This window comes from Ceratotherium simum, chromosome 34, assembly GCF_057802395.1.
Source record: "Ceratotherium simum simum isolate JZ-2026a chromosome 34, ASM5780239v1, whole genome shotgun sequence".
In the NCBI taxonomy this organism is placed as follows: domain Eukaryota; kingdom Metazoa; phylum Chordata; class Mammalia; order Perissodactyla; family Rhinocerotidae; genus Ceratotherium; species Ceratotherium simum.
Window position 1 is genome coordinate 14,867,866 of NC_141933.1, and position 16,758 is coordinate 14,884,623.

A 16,758-nucleotide genomic window follows, 5' to 3' on the forward strand; every position below is an offset into this window, starting at 1 on the left:
TTCCTCAGCAAAAAGAGGAGGATTGGCATGGATGTTAGTTAGCTCAGGGCTGATCTTCCTCACAAAACAAACAAACAAAAAATGTTCTTGCCCATACCCTCCCCCTTATATTTTCCTGAGGGCAAAATCCCAGTCATTTTTCAAAGCCTAGCTCCTCAAGGTCTCTCCAAGCCTTCCTTCCTCTAGGCTCCCACAGCTCTTTGTTATACATACTGGTATCACTAACCACACCCTGACTTCTGTCACAGTTGGTTGTGCACCTGTTGTCTTTCTCAGGAGGCCATGAGTGTTTGCAGGGCAGGGAACTATCAGCTCTCAGTGCCTCTGCTTCTTCAGTTGTAAAATAAGAATCTTTGTACCAACCTCATAGGGTCCTTCTGAGGAGTAAATGAATTAATGCACATAAAGCAATTAGATCAATGATGCACAGAGTGAACACCATATAAATGTTTGCTACTATCATTAATATTCATTTCCATATCTTTACTATTGGCCCACAGTAGGCGTCAATATGTATTGCTGTTGAATTTGGTTGAGGTGGGGCAGGAAAATTCCCAAAGACAGAGCCATAGAGCTTAGAACCAGGCTGGGAATTTTTTTTAGTGGCCCACTAAGTTATTTATGTAACTCCCAACCCTCCTTTTAGTCCAAGCTGTAGGGATAGGAGGCAGGGATTGTTAAGTAGGAAAAGAGAAAGTAGTCGTAGTCCTAAACCTCTACTTAGTGGTGTGGCATAGGGTTGGTGTGACCTAAAGATAAGACACCTGCCTCAGAAATTTATTTTTAAAACGCTTCCCTGGATCCCTCATTCAAATGACACTTACCCTGGAAGGAATAACATATTTAACCACTATCTCAGAATGTGTCTGACTTTTTCCACAGTATCAGGAAGGGATGAGATGTAGGACCAACAAATTATAGCAGAGGTGGAGTTAGAGGTGGCAAGAGAAGTCTGGGTTATGAGTTGCTGTTCCCAGCTTCCAAGGGCTTATTAGAGGTCAGGGTGCTAGAAAGCACTGGATGTAAGAGTAAAAGGATGTAAACAGAGACACCATGTTTTCTAAGATGGGGTTGGTCTAATGCAGAAGCAGGGAGGTGCAGTAGGGAACGCCCCGGACTAGGCTGTAGTTCTAATTCTTCAGCTTTCTAGCTGGGACACCGGGGCACTTTACTGAACCTCTCTGGCTTCCTTGTGCTGTGTTTAATGATGGGATTAAACTAAACCAAGTTTGAGTTCCTTCCGGTATTCAGAGGAGAATGCTGGTATATGGTGGGACAACTCTCAGTCTAAATGCATGCTTTAACACATCCTGGGAGGTGCCTTGGTTTGCATGTTTCCTTGGCTCTCTAGAGGGCCTGCCAGGTTCCTCCAGAACTTGTCTGACCCCGCCTACTGGGAAAGCCATCTCTTCTGGGTGTTGTGAACAGCCTGAGTCTCGACTCTCCACAGAGGTGGATAACTCCTGGAGGCTGTGTATGAGACTGGGTCGGTCTCTAGTGGCCAAAGGCCCACAGCTACAACAAAGTCAAGTCCAGGCTGTGATCACATGGATCCTCGGAAGCAACTGGTATTTCTCTGAGATGCTTACAGACTTCTCTCCTCAGTTGAAAGTCTTACATCAATCCAAGCTATTTGAGACATTAAATATACTTGATGTTTATACGTCATTTACAAGTACTTTCAGATACTCAATTTGTCTAAACCATATAACGACCTGTAAAGATAATTGTCATTTCCATTTCATAAATGAAGCAGCTCAGAAAAAGTGACTTGTCCCAAAGTTTGGAAACTTAATAGGGTTTGTCACAGAGCAAGATTTGGTACAACTCTTGCTGGCTTTACCCAAGGAAAGTGAATTAGAGATGAAGAATGGATTTCTGTAGGAGTCCCACAGCAGTGGGGTGTAGTGGAGTGAGTTTTGGAGCCGGAACTAAAACTCCAATCCTGTCATATACTAGAAGAGGGAACTTGGACAAGTTAATGCTCATTCTCATTTCCCTCATTTGTGAAGGAGAGACAGGATCTCAGAGGATTAAATGACATATAGTACTGTAAGGCACCTGACATAATAAGGAAATGCAGAATTCGTTTGATACCACCTTGAACATGTGGAAAAAAATATAGAATCTCTTAGCAATTTTTCATATTTTCCCCTATGTGATTTCCCACAACTTAGTTTCTACCTTCCAACTGACTAGAAATGGGCTAGTCAGGGTTCTTCTGTCTTTCAAAGGCTTGACTGGGAATACTTGAAATTAAATAATATAGAAGGAAATCTTCCTCACCTGCAGGCTAGCTGATAGGCATAGGGGCAGTCTACCTTTTCTAGGCTGGCTCGCCTTGGGATTTTTTTCCCAGTGGCCTAGCATAATGGAGATTTACCTGGCACACTTGATTGAGCCTGGCCCTGGCTGGAGGATTACACTTCATCCAATGTTGAACTCACTTGAAATTCCCCTTGTTCATCCAAAGATACAGAAATAAAAGAAGCAACTCATGGTCTTGCTGAGGTGAGATCTTTATTGTTAGCCATTCTTGCATCTTTTATTTTCTAACTGCCAAAAATAGATCGATCCAAGTAACATAAGAATCTCATGCACGTGGATTTTCTTATCTCATACCCCACACAAATTTCATCAAAAGATCAAATTATATTTTTACTTTCTTTATCTGTAAACCTTAGAACTTTATAGCTTTTGAGCGGAGAAATGAAATTTTCATCACTTTCACTTTTTGAATGTACCAACATTCAGAGGTCTCATTCTTGGGTCTGACGCTTGACGCTGAGGTGGGATGAGGCAGGAGGCCAAACCATTCTTTCTAGGCCCTGGCCTAAACGCTGTTAGTAGCGCGCGCGCACACACACACACACACACAATAAATCAACTGAAGTGGTATCCAAATTCTACTTTTTTTTCTCCTTTTCCTCTTCACCAATCCCTTTCTCATCCTGGTGCATTTCTATTTCTATTTTACTCCTCAACAGAGGGAGAAGGTACTCAGCCACTTCATGAGGAGCTGAGGATTCATAAAGAAAAGTCATTCTAAACAACTTTGCAGATATGTCTCCCTGAAATATTTACTTGTCCTCTCCCTGTTTGACCAGAGGTCACAGCAATGAGTCATCCATTGGGCTTTAATCCACAGCAGCCTGAAATAACAGCAATAACAGGGCTATGACTTTACACTTTCCATATTTATTAAAACTCTCACTTCCCTCAAACCTAATCATACTAAAGCTAATTGTATCCCACACTTGGCCTTCGAGTTTGTGCTAATTTGCAAGTCTTTTCCAAATCACCCTCTTAAATCAATGAAGAATTTATCAACTCTCATACATGCAATTCCTTGACAGATTCAGGAAAACTGAATCTGTCTCCCCACAGAGAGGACTTTTTTGGAGACAATAGGATGGAAGGAATCCTCTTTACAAAATAAGAGTTAGGGCCTAGGAATTAAATTTATGCCTATTAATACCTTATTGATATATAGTTATATATATACACACATATTAATACATATGATATAGTTTATATGTATATAAAAATATGATTCCCCAGAGATCCTATCCATATACAGATCTAAGAAACAAAGGAACTAAAATCTGAAGATCAAAAATCTCTTTTGGGTTGTGGATCCTTAAAAAATATGTACTTCCACAGTGTCGCCATTATCCTTATGTGTATTACGAAACGCACACCCTAGAGCACTGGCATATTGTCAGTCCCTCATTCAGTCTGTTTCATCCATTTCAGATGAGCATGATGCAACGTCTACACACGCAGATCCACACGTTTATGTCTTTGTTATTATGGCTAAGTGCTCATTTCCCTCTTACTTTATCTACCTTTTTCTAAGGAGTTTCCCCACACTTCTTTTGAGGCACATAGCAAGTTTCTTGAAGGAGAAACTGATACGTAGCTCTTAGCACAGAGTTGGGAGTGCACTCGGTAGACTTGCTGCTTTTGTGACCTAATTGAAACTTACACATCTTCCTATTCCCTCCCATTCAATAGCTAGTATTTGTACCTTTTCTGGACCCTCCACCACTTCAAATGTGCCTCGTCCATAAATACTCCTTCACACGCAACTCAGCAAAGCTTAAGCCATGCTCCATTGATTTTTGGAACTTCTGCAGATGTCTGCCCTGCCACACCTGCTGAATATAAAAACAAAACACTTGGAGAGGGGTCACTCCTTTCAGATTCAGCAAGTTTGTCATTAGTTATTCCCCATCAAGAAATTTTAGTCATTCTTTCTCCATTATACAAAAAGAACCTAAAATACTGTACAGATAAATCTAAGAGCTTCACATTAACAAGCAGGCACTTTATCAATCAAAGATACTGCTGTTGCTGTTAAGCAGAAGCAACAATTTAAACAAGGAAAAGCTTGAATGAAATAAGCCTCTATGTATTCACTGGGGAACTATTTACCTATACCAAAATCACAAATAAAATAAAACCAAACAATAAACCTCTAGTGGTTGCTGGACTCAGATGTTTATTATTGCCTCACTTGCTTCTAGCCAGGCAACTCTTCCGTGTTCCTCACCTCATGACTTCTCTTTATTTGGTGCTCAGCCAACCTCTGAGACACAACTGAACTCCTCCCTCCTCCAGGAAGCGATTTCTGGCCCTTGTTGAGCTTCCTTTTAACTCCATAACACTTACACCTGTGCCTTACAATTCCAGCCTAGTATTGATCCCCTATATGCATACAACCTTGTTTCCACAAATGCACACTAGAGAGCAGGGCCTTTCTTACCCTGTATCACCCCAACGCCTAGCCCAGAGGCCTCTCATAACATTGACTTCACGGAGTTTTGGACATGAACCTATGTAGGGAAGGACACAAGCTAATCACCCATTCCACCTCATGCGACCTTTGGGAGCTAGCCCTCTCTGACTCATGGTTCATTTAAGAATACTGAAGCCCCAAACAAGTAAACTAAATTGATTTGGGTCCCCAGTTGAAGATCTTGAGTTTTCACTAATTGGTAGTGTGAAACATGGTACACCTGAGAACTTCCGGATTCACACTGCACTACTAGTTCACAGGCCCGACTGCAAATGACCTTTTCCATTAATGCCCACATCTACTACCTGGCGCCTCTCACACTGTGCTTCTCTCAAGAAAATTAAATGCAGAGCTCTGCCCCTTTGTTGTAAAGCATGGAGGCTTTGATGTATATTGTTTCAGAATCGCCAGCATTCCCACGGGGAACAGAGTGGGCCTCACCCGCTTCTCATGACTAAGTGCCGAGAATGTGTGGTGAAGGAGTTCTGTGACTTTTTAACCTGAGTAGTAGTCCACCCACTGTCCATGAATGCTTGGGTTACAGTGTCTGTATCACTGCACTGCTGATTACAATAAATGTGAGGTAACCTGGTATCCCAAATCCAAACTCAAGAACATTAGTGAACACTTTAAAAACAGGTTGTATTACTGCACATCCCTATCTGCTTAAATTCTGAAGTTTGGTGAGCCTAATCTTCTCCCCAAACAGAATCTTAAGATCTCCATTGCTCTCTTTGCCAAGTATGGACAGCAAATACTGCCTTTAACACTAAAATTGTGCCATTCAGGACATGTACTGGAGGTTGTTTCTTCAGTGCTAGGATTAGTCTACATGGATACATTTTCCAACCCTCTGTGGCAAAGAGGTGCAGTGATCGAGGTTCATAATCAGGTCTCTAGAGTGAAGGGCACATAGGCTTTGGAATGAGAAAAATCTGCGTTCAAACTTAGTGTGTCACTTGCTAGATGGGTAACCCTGAACAAATTATAAATTTCTGAGAGCCTGTTTTCTCATCTGCCAAATGAGAATACCACCACCTCCCTCAACAGGGTTGTTGTGAAAATTATAATATACATAAAGCCTGTGACATATTACTTTAATACAGTAGATAATAAACGTTAGTTACTATTTTTATTATCCAAGTTTGAGTTGGCTAGAGTCTATGATTTTTAATTCACTGTTAGTCTTCTCAGAAGAGTCATCCAGGACTAAAGTCAAAAATATATTTATCCTGTGAGGCTGTTAAATGCCTGTAAAGGTTACTTAGTGGGTAGAAAAGACTAGAGCACTCAGATGGAAGGATGTTGTCCCTGCCCCACTCCCTTATGGCCCCAACACACATACACATACACACACACACCCCCCAGACTAAACCTGTATGTTCATTTGTCCATGTCTCCAACCCTACTTAAGGAAAATGCCTGTGGTCTTAAAGGTTTTTCAAAAACTGAAGAGTAGGAAGGTGAGGCCTCAGAGAACTACGTATATTCCATTAGAAAAGAAAGGAAGAAGGGTAACTGCTACATTTTCTTGTCGTTAGCAATATAATGGCTTCCATGTGCTGAGATCCCAGTTGGATGAGAAGAAATGACTCGAAGGTCATGGATGGACCTCACTGTCCACTGTGAAAGCTCTTGCAGCACCTTTAGGCCCCACAGCTTCTTCTCAAAAAGACCAACATCTCCAACAGTAACAGGAATCCCATCGGCCTCACCGGGGGGAATCTTGTATTCCAGGAGCACCATTAATTCCTCCAGCTGGTAAGCAAAGGCAGCAACTTGGAGCAGAAGGGTATGTATTGCTTGATGGAAGTCACCTTCAGCTGGAGTAAAATGCACCTGTTGGTCTTCTAAAAGCCTGGTCAACATAACATGGAAGGTACGATAAGCTTGCAGGTTCTCTTGGAGTCGCTTTGCCTCAGTCAGCTCACTCCATCGATCAGTGCTTGCCATTGGCACACCATCCACAGAGTCCAGGTTTACGTTCTCATTCAGGCCCTGATGCTTCACCTGGCCAAGGATACAGAAAAACATCACATCTTCTGTAATCACTCACTTAATCTCTAAAGCTCATATAAAATCTTATTCACCTCCCTGGTCAAGGATCCAAACAGTAAAGAAAATAAAAAGTCCAGAACAGGAACTCTTGATTTGGGGTCCATGAATGGACTTTAGGAAGATCCTATTCTCCCTGAAATTACACATACTGCTTTGACTACTTGTTCATTTTTCTTGGGAGAATCTGCAGCTTTCATTAGCTTTTAAAGGTTGAAAACCACTGGTCTAGAATAATTTTTCTTCCCAACTTCAAACTCCTTCCTGGACACTGATATGTTTTAATCATACTGGAATTTAAGTTTTTTAAACATACTGAAAGATATTGGTCACACCCAGGCAGCCCTAGAATGTAGGCATTGTAGAATTTTTCAAACTGCCCTCTCCTCCACTGCCCACTCTCAATGGTGAGGCTAATTCTTTAGAGAAGTCAGTGATAACTAGTATTAAAAAAAAAAAAGATACTTCAAAGAGTCTGATTTCTGACTGGTGAGCTGTATGAAGATAAACCAATTCTCAGAGAACCTAAATTCAGAACTCTCCATGGGGACCTGCAGTGTTTCCACAGTAGGCCTTAGGTGGAGACTGATGGTGATCTCCCTCTATCAGAAAACCAATCTGGAACTCCATGATTGGCTCCTTAAGAATTTGACACTTCCTCAAGTCCCCAGTGACTCTTCTAGGGGATCCTTTTGATAGTGTAGGTGACCTTTCTATTTAGACACAGGGATACTTTTGATGTATGTAATTAAAAAGTGGGTGGCTAATACTGTATAGAAATTGGTTGGGTTTATATTGCTCTTCTCCCAATCCTATAAACCTCACTCTGCCTTTCATTTACATAGCTCAAATATTCAGAACAATGTATATAAAAAACTCAAACGTAGAAGGCCCATAGTTAATCTGTTCTGGTAGAATTCAGACTGTAGGCAATCAAATTAGGAACCGCCTCCAAGACATATACCCAATCCTACCTAGAACTTTATATTTTTTTTATTCAAGGAACATGTCTCCTAAACAGCCTAGAGAAATAAGGCTCATAAGTTTCCTCAAGGGAAAGGGCCATGTCAAATAATAGGTGCCCAATATATGACTGTACGATTAGGGCTTTCATAATTGGTAATGGGGCTGGAGCATGATGAAGAAGCTGGATCAGAAGAGATTAAGTGAAAATAGACAACAGCAAAATAGGCAACTTACATAAGATTCCATAAGAGCAGTCAGGTCTGAACGAATCTTCCTTGCTAGCCAGATAGAGCGGCTACAGAGGTCCCGGCGGTGAGGGGTCAGCGGTGAACGCTCTGCAAAAGCCATCCCCTAACTCAACTGTCCCAGGAAACAAGTGAGCTGGGTTTGCTTCTGTCTACACTGGTCCAAATAAGAAATGTGACTCTCAGACTAAATCCACTGGGCATTTCTCTAATGGGATTGTGCACCCCACCCCCACCCCCTGCCTGACTCAGAGGTGGCAGCAAATTCCTGGCTGTGGATTTTTGTGCCTGTGGATTTTTGTGCCTGTGGAATCAAAGGCCCCTTTTTAATCAGCTTTTTTTCCTGCAGCGTCTGCCTCCATCTCTCTCCTCCACTCAGTGCCTAGCGTACTTGTTTTTATGTCATTGTTTTGCTTTTGTACTTAGCAACAAGGTCACTCTCACACTAATCCTCATGACACCCCTGTCTAATGTAATCTATTTTATCTACACATATAATCAGTTTATTCTATTATCACCTTCCCTTGTGCTCCCTATGTCCTTTTCTTTCTTTTTTTGGCCTGGTCAAGTATTCAACAATATTAAGTTGTTGTTATTGATAAAGCTGCCACTTATTAAGCATCTACCCTGTGCTAGACACTGCCCTAAAGGCTTTAAAGCCTTTATTTGATCTTTAGAATAATTCTATGAGGTAAAGAGTATTTTCCCTATTTTACATAAGAAGTAATTGACGCATAAAGAAATTAAATAATGTGCACAAAATCCAACAACTAGGCTCAAAATTTAAATATCGGTCTTTGATTCTACAGCTGTTTTTCCCACTGACTTTCCAATTTCATTCTTTAGGTAGTTCACATTTTGTTCAAGAAACAAAAGTTTACATGAAATAGGTCCTTTAAAAATACACAATCTTTTTCACTTCCATCCTTTTGCTATATATTTAAAGTTAGTTTAATTTCCATTTGATTAATAATCAGCTATGGAAGCATCTCTAATCTCAATCATGGTGCCTTCCTCATAGCTACAGGATGAGGAAGGTACTGTTTAGGCCTGTTCTCTTCCAAAGGACAGGCAACACCCAACCCTGACTAGCTAACATTTCTAATGCAGTCTCACTCAAGTGAAAACACGCTTTTCTTTTTTATCTTTATCACAGTCATACCACATTGCTTCTTAACAAAATAAGAGAATGAGCTGGGCTTTGAAATGAGGGCAGAGTTTAAAAGTACTTGGAGAGCTGTTGTTCTGTTGCATTTAACTCACTAGGTGAGAGGATGATGCTAATCTGGTCAGAGTTGCAAGTTTCATCCTCAAATGAATCAATTAGCTCTCACTATTTCCTTGCCTCAAAGCTGAAATGCCTGCCTTCTCAGGGGCAAATTTCTATAGGTAAACAATAAACAAGGGATACAAAGGAGCAAGAAATGAGGCCTGGGCAGCTGTCAAAGTAGGCCTTATAAGAAGGTAGGAGGATTCTATTTTTTCCTTTTTTTTAAGTTGGTACTTTACGTGGACATCGAAGTTTTGTGAAAAAGCATTGATATTAAATGCTATCAAGGTTTTGTCAGCATCAGAATGAAATTAACCTCACAGCTTCCTTAATGTTCTCTCTACTAGTTTAATATAGCCACCTTTCCCAGTAGAAGTCTGTCAAAACATGGCAGGGCTTTCCAAATTTGCCAAATTATCACAGAATCATATGGCATCTCAGCATTAGAAATCAAGAAGTAAACTAAGTCAAAAGTTAACTACCTGATTCTCAACAAGAGCAAACAACAGTATCTGCCACATAAAACTTTGCTCTGAGGGCACTTGGTTTTCTCATTTAGCAGCTTCAACAGTTTCACTGTAACTCAGTACAACCAAGGAAGACCAGTTGCTTCCATGAGGACAACTTTTTATTTTTCTTCTTTACATATTTATTTTGGATATGCCTTACCTAGATTAAGAGAAAACAAGGATTTGAAAAGCAGAGTATCCCTTTTATTATAATTTCTTTTTACATAACCTTTTCAACCTAGATTCAGGTAACTACCTGTCTCTCCCATCAAAGGAGAAGGGTCCTGCACATTACAACAGGCAAAAAAGGCTTTTAGGAAATAAAATATTTTAAATTGATCCATTACAATTTTTCAATTTTCTTGAGTACATTGGAAAGTGGGAAAAAGAGAGGAGGGAAAAATGGTACTTCAAACAACCAGACTGTAATAGTTAGGTTTAGTACACTCTTTATATTTTTTCTCCAAACAGGTACAAAGGAGGTTCAAGTGCTCTAGGTGGATGCTTTTCCATACCTTCATATATTTCAATACATATTTTTTACTCCCAGTAATCCTGGCCAGTGTTTATCTAAACTCTCTGAAGCATGTTAAGTCTCAAAATAACCCTGGGCAACAACAAACAAGGGGAGGCTCATCTCCCAGATACAATGCTTGCATCTCAATGACATTTTAAGAATTTAGAAATTGCCAATTCAAGATGGAAAATATGCAGTGGGAAGAGTGATTAAAAAGGTAACAGAATTTGACTAAGAGTAGGAAAAGCAGAGTTTTAAGATTAAAAGAGCTCCTTAGAAAGACAACAAAGTAAACAGCATGAGGAGCAGAAAGGAAAAGGGAAGAGAGCCTAGTATAAGATAGTTTACTTACACCAACTCTTACTATGCTAGCATCTGTTTCTCAAAAGGCAAAAAAATCAAGTCCATGAAAAATATTTTAAAATTGATTGCAAACTGCTACAATAATTTACTGAAGCAAATTGTAGGCAAATGGTAGCTACGAAGAGGACCAAAAAAAAAAGAAAGAACAGAAACTTTCTCATTATTACAACTAGTTGCTTTTGGCGGGGAGAGGAGTGCGATATAGGGAAGAACATCTCCCTCTATCTCATAGTTTTGTTTTTTTTAATGCAGTTTGCTTTGTGTAGGTGGCTAAAATATCTGACAACTAACCATTGCAAATATAATTTATGGAGACAATGGATAAGATCAATGTGACAAAGACAAAAGGTAAGTGCAGGGCATAGATGCTAGCTAGTGAAACAGTACAAACTGGACTTATATGGGAGTGGAACAATTATTTGTAGACCCATCCAATTAATCTTATAATATTTTCAAATCTACCCAACACACCAAAGTCAACTCCAAATCCTTACTGTTGGGCAGGAAAGCATACTCTACATCCCTTTTATCCTTACGCTTTTTTCTAGCCTCACACTGGAGGGATGGCAAATCTGCAACACTCTAAAAAGGAACAATAGCGCATTTAAGACTTCACTGTAGGTGTTTCACTCCCTATTCCCTGGCATCCCAACCACTGACCATAGTGGGTGTAAAGTAAGCCTCTTTCAGAGATGACATTTTGTTACCACTCTTTTTGGGAAAAAACAAAGAGAAAATTGATAAACTTTGTAGTTTTAGTGTTTGTGAAAAACAAGCTGTTCCTTATTTTGTTCTTGGCAAAACTTCATTCTTTCCAACAGCCATCATACATTTCTGACAAACAATGAACAGGGCAAATCTTTAATTCCAGCTTCCGAGGTACAAAGGAGGATAGGGATTGCCCTTCTAATTCTTTAAAAATGAGCCAAAATATGTTTTTAGTCTTCTAGGAGTTACGAAAACTTGTACAAAAACACTACCTGTCTCTCCCATGGACAGTAATAAGCAATCCACTCCATGAAAATCCCTATTCTTGAGGGAAGTGGTAATTCCCAGAATTTCAGGTGAAAGCCAAAGCCGTTATTATCCAGATTATTAACTTTGTCTACTGAAGCCTTTCCTCTTCTGAAGTGTTAAGTAAAAGAGAAACAAAACAGAGCAATTTTCTTTGACTTAAAACTGTATGACTCACAGACTATTCCTTCACTAACGGCAGTGTCCTTCACTAATTGAGAGCTGGAATGAACCAATGATAAAGCAAAGGGAAAGCTGTTAAGCAAGGGGCCAGAGTTGGGCCAGTAGGGAGGGATGTGTAAAGAAATGATGGGGACAAAAGAAAAAATAAACAAATTCACAAGAGATAATCTTTTATCTGTAATCAGACCCTGAACCACCTTCCTCACCCCCTCAAAATTCCTAAGTCTCAATGCTCTAAAAACTCAAAGAGCACTAATTACCACAAACCTAACACCCTTCCCTAAAAAGGCTCCTGGAAAAGCAACTAGGCTACTGTAGTGATTTTGTTAGTGCTGAGGACCAGCTTTCTTTAAAGGCCACTGGAGAGCTATGATTTTATAGAGGCTGGCTGTGCTTCTTCAACTCTGTATCTTGCCTTCAAAAAGTACCTCTTATGGAAAGGACCATATCAGAATAATCTAACCTCTCCCAGCCCCACAAAATATAGCAACAAAGACAAAAAAAAAAAAAAAAAATCAGATTTTCCATTAATAAATAAGGAATCTCAGGTTCCACAACACAAAAACACACATGTTCAAAGTGCAAATTTCTGCCATTAGTCTGGGACTTTTCTCACTGATCCAGAGCCCTGTCTTATGGTCAGAGAGACCACATAGAGAGGGCAGCCCCCTCCCTGTTGGGAGCCTGCTTCCAAGCAAGTGAGCACCATTGAGAACCATATGGAGGTGTTGGGAGGGGGACTGAGGTGCTGGGGTCAGAGGAGGGAGATGGTCCCCACATATCCTTCCTTTCCTAAACCCAATGGGGAATGGAGGAAAAGGGGGTGAGAGATGTGCGCTGTTTTAACAGCTCACCCTGCTAAGGGGCCCTAAAGTGCCAAGTCAAGCTGCAAGCCTCCAGATTAGAATTATGTGATACTTTGAGGATAAGTGTGCTGCAGTAGGTAGAAGCCAGAACTATGGGGCAGCAGTAAAGGAGGAGAAGGAGTTTGGAGGACAGTAATATACTATTAAGAGTTAAAAGCTGATCCAGAGCACATCAGAGTTACAGGTTGGAAAAAGGGATCTGCCGACGAGCAGGCAGTCTGCCTGGCTGGAACTGAGTATAACCCTCACTTTAAGAGCTTCTTCTTTTTTTTTTTTTTAAATCTACCTTTCTGGTAAAGGCAACATCAATTTTATAAAGGGGACAATAGCAGGAGGTGTGTGTGTGTGTGTGTGTGTGTGTGTGTGTGTGTGTGTGTGTGCTGTGATCCACAATGGAAAGAGCAGGCCCTTCAGTTATTTTACTAGATTTTAAATGCTTTAAATTTTTTTTGTCCTTTTTATCTTTTAAATACAAAGTCTGAGCTGTCCCAGTGCCCAAAGTCTTCCCTTCCACTAAGGTCCAGTAGAGTCTGAATCTTCAATCAGAACCTCTGTGGTAGCACCGAGTATATCCGAGTTCATGACCAGCCCTTCAGTGCCCCCACTGCTGCCACTTCCCACAAAGATCTTCCCATCAGCCATCAGGCTCACCCGTTCCGTCCCACTACAGTATGACTTTGACATCCCTTCAGCTTCTAGCAGGAGGCACTCTCCAGAGGTGGAGTTTCCCAAGGGCTCAGGAAGAAGAGGAAGACCCTGACCATCTGCAGGTTGTGTCAGGGACTCTGGGTTAGTGCCCAAGATATCTGTGCTGGTGATGAGGGCGCCTGCATTGGCAGCCAGAGCTTCGGCAATCAGCACCTCAGGGTGGCTTTTTGCTTTGTGTGCCACTACGCTGTCTTTCTTCTCAAATTTTTTGCCACAGATATTGCAAGAGAACTGGTAGAAGGAGTCTGCATCATGCTTCTTCATGTGCCAATTAAGGGATGCCTTTTGCCGACAAGTAAATCCACATATCTCGCATCTAAGGAGAGTGGAAGAAGAAATGGCTGATCAAATAGAGAAATAAAGAAAGCTCTTATTCAGGGTCAGGGTGAGAATTTAAATGGTCAGTAACATATACTTCTTGTGAAAGATTAGCAAAGTTACCAGATGGAAAAATCTGATTTTTTTCTTCTGTTTCTTTGAAGAACAGAGGAAACAAAAGAAAAAGGTCACTAGCTACCTCCCCCAATCAATACCCACTCTTCAATTTGGTATAAGTAGACCAGTGATGGCCGAAATGTTTGAAAAGGGGCTAACTCTCGAGTAGGGTATATGCACTTCTCACCCAGATGTTCACCAGTAAATACTCACTGTAATGGCTTCTCGCCAGTGTGAATCATCCGGTGCACTGCCAGGTTGTGGGAACTCTTGAAGGCCCGAGCACAATATTCACAGATATAATCCCTTTGATCTAAGGAAAAAAATAACGTGGTTAGTGTTCCATTTAGAATCCCTGTAAGTATTTTTTCCTAGCTTAAAATAGGAAAGCAGATGATCAGGCAGGTCAATTTAGAGTAAAAGCAATACTATTTTCAATGTATAAACATTTTGGATAAACAAAATTTAAAAAACAAAGACTTTTCATCTGTTTTTTTTTAGTCTATACATTCAGTAGCATAAGGACCTATTAAAACAAAGAAACAAAAACCTCAAAACCTAGAAAGAAATATGAGAACTGGAATCCTAATCTCAATTTTACCAGTAATCCAGATCTTGGATAAACTGCTTAGCAAGTAAACAGCTACATTTTCCATCGATTTTATTCTTTAAAATAGTTTTTTCGCAGACTGTGAAAGCTGAATGTTTACGTATAAAAAATATGGCATTCAAACAACAACAAAAGAATTTGGCATTCCCTAGAAGAAAAGTGATCCACATCTACAGTGATAATCATATCTTCCATTTCATGTTCAAAAAATGTTACTCAAGATAAACAATTTTTGGGCCAGCCCCATAGCTTAGCGGTTAAGTGCGTGTGCTCCGCTACTGGCAGCCCGGGTTCGGATCCCGGGCGCACACCGACGCATCGCTTGTCCGGCCATGCTGAGGCCACCTCCCCCATACAGCAACTAGAAGGATGTGCAACTATGACATACAACTGTCTACTGGGGCTTTGGAAAAAAAGTAGGAGGATTGGCAATAGATGTTAGCTCAGAGCCGGTCTTCCTCAGCAAAAAGAGGAGGATTCGCATGGATGTTTAGCTTAGGGCTGATCTTCCTCACCAAAAAAATCAAAAATAATTTAAAGATTTTTTTCTCTAAAGATTCCAGTAGCTGCTATCAAATATATGCAAACAGCACCTGTATTTCATTTCCTTATTCTCCTCCCCCACATCTTCTGCACCATTCAATTACTTCTCTTTCATTTCATACTCCCCCAAATTTCATACGATTTTTTTTTAATTTTTTATTGCAGTAACATTGGTTTATAACGTAAAAATTTCAGGTGTACATCATTGTACTTCTATTTCTGCATAGATTACATCATGTTCACCACCAAAATACTAATTACAACCCATCACCACACACATGTACCGAATTATCCCTTTCACCCTCCTCCCTCCCCCCTTCCCCTCTGGTAACCACCAATCCAATCTCTGTCCCTATGTGTTTGTTTATTGTTGTTATTATCTACTATTTAATGAAGGAAATCATACGGTATTTGACCTTCTGCCTCTGACTTATTTCACTTTGCGTTATACCCTCAATGTCCATCCATGTTGTCAAAAATCATATGATTTTTGATGAATTTGATAACATGGTGTGGAATCTATGGGGCAAAGGAGCATTGTACTTAATTATTTCTTTATCACTTGCTTGGGAAGAAAGTGGACAAACAGATGTTCAACATATACTTGTTGAATGAATGACCACTACATTTTCTATGCCTTTCACTCAAAATTAATAGAAATAGTCACAGTAAAAACACAAGGATAAATTAAAAGGTAAATAACCCAATTCAATCTTACACTCCATCCCTAACAGTTCTAAAACCAAGCAGGGCAGAAGAGTTAAGTTTTTATCAAACTTGAATGTACTTAGGAATCACCTGGGGATCTTATTAGATGCAGATTCAGAAGGTCTGAGGCAGGGCCTGAAATTCTGTATCTCTAACAAGACCTCAAGTGATGCCAATGCTTGTTGGTCTATATTATACATGATAAGTAGCAAGGTCTAAAAATGTACGATTCTAACCTAGGGACAACTCTTCGTACCTCCCAGGTCTTGTCCACTTTTCTAGCTCCATAGGTAGCACGGCAAACCCGGGTGTGGCATCCATTTGCTTAAATAAATTTACATATTTTCAAAAGGAATCTATCTGGAAAAGGAAAACTCTCTAATACTGACATCACTCCATGATAGGGGTATCATTATTATCCTTATCATACAGATGAGGAAAAGAGAGAAGGTCAGAAATTAAGTAACTTGCCTAAGTCATACATTTAGTAAATGACGGAAAGGGTACACAGATCACTAAGACATTGGGCTGGAGACGTGACATCTCTGCAACTGGAATTCCTAGTCTTAACCCTCTAAGATTATTGAGAAGATACATGTAATAATCAAGTTTCTGGCACATACTCAATTAGCTGTAATACCCAGCCCAATTTGTTCCTATTAGCTACACTGCACTGAGACTGTGAGTAGCTAAAAATGAATGCAATTTGAATTCATTCTATAGTATGTATTACAAAGACAGTTTATCTTTTAGTCAATAGCTCCTACAGGAGGTTACATGGGAATTCAATAGCCAGCCTTTAAGATTTCAATAGAAGTCCCAGGAGCTATTTAGTAGTTACCATAAACTATAAGTGAGCCTCTTTACCATTTAGGCTGTCTCTTCATACTTTTCACTTTTAGTCCATAAGAGCTACTACAAGTACCTACTTGAAGCAGAATTAGAAAATCCTAGTTCTGCTAAAA

General features: G+C 40.2%; 2 protein-coding genes across 3 annotated transcripts in view; both read right to left on the bottom strand.

The window, feature by feature from the left end:
• Window positions 1–1,223: 1,223 nt before the first annotated feature.
• On the bottom strand, window positions 1,224–9,825 carry CNTF (ciliary neurotrophic factor). Its single transcript, XM_004437401.3, has 2 exons — window positions 8,057–9,825; window positions 1,224–6,811 (listed from the first exon to the last, which is right to left on the bottom strand). The coding sequence occupies exons 1-2, from the start codon at window positions 8,168–8,170 to the stop codon at window positions 6,323–6,325; spliced, it is 603 nt and encodes a 200-aa protein (XP_004437458.1). The 5' UTR covers window positions 8,171–9,825; the 3' UTR covers window positions 1,224–6,322.
• A 203-nt stretch (window positions 9,826–10,028) lies between these two features.
• The window catches only part of ZFP91 (ZFP91 zinc finger protein, atypical E3 ubiquitin ligase), a 36,667-nt gene continuing 29,937 nt past the window's right edge, over window positions 10,029–16,758 (bottom strand). For both annotated transcript variants that reach the window (XM_004437398.3, XM_014792857.2), the window contains exons 10-11: window positions 14,146–14,245; window positions 10,029–13,813 (exon numbers count right to left, since the gene is read on the bottom strand). In XM_004437398.3, coding sequence (XP_004437455.1) covers window positions 13,303–13,813; window positions 14,146–14,245 — 611 coding nt within the window. In that variant the 3' untranslated portion in view covers window positions 10,029–13,302. The remainder of the gene's footprint in view (window positions 13,814–14,145; window positions 14,246–16,758) is intronic.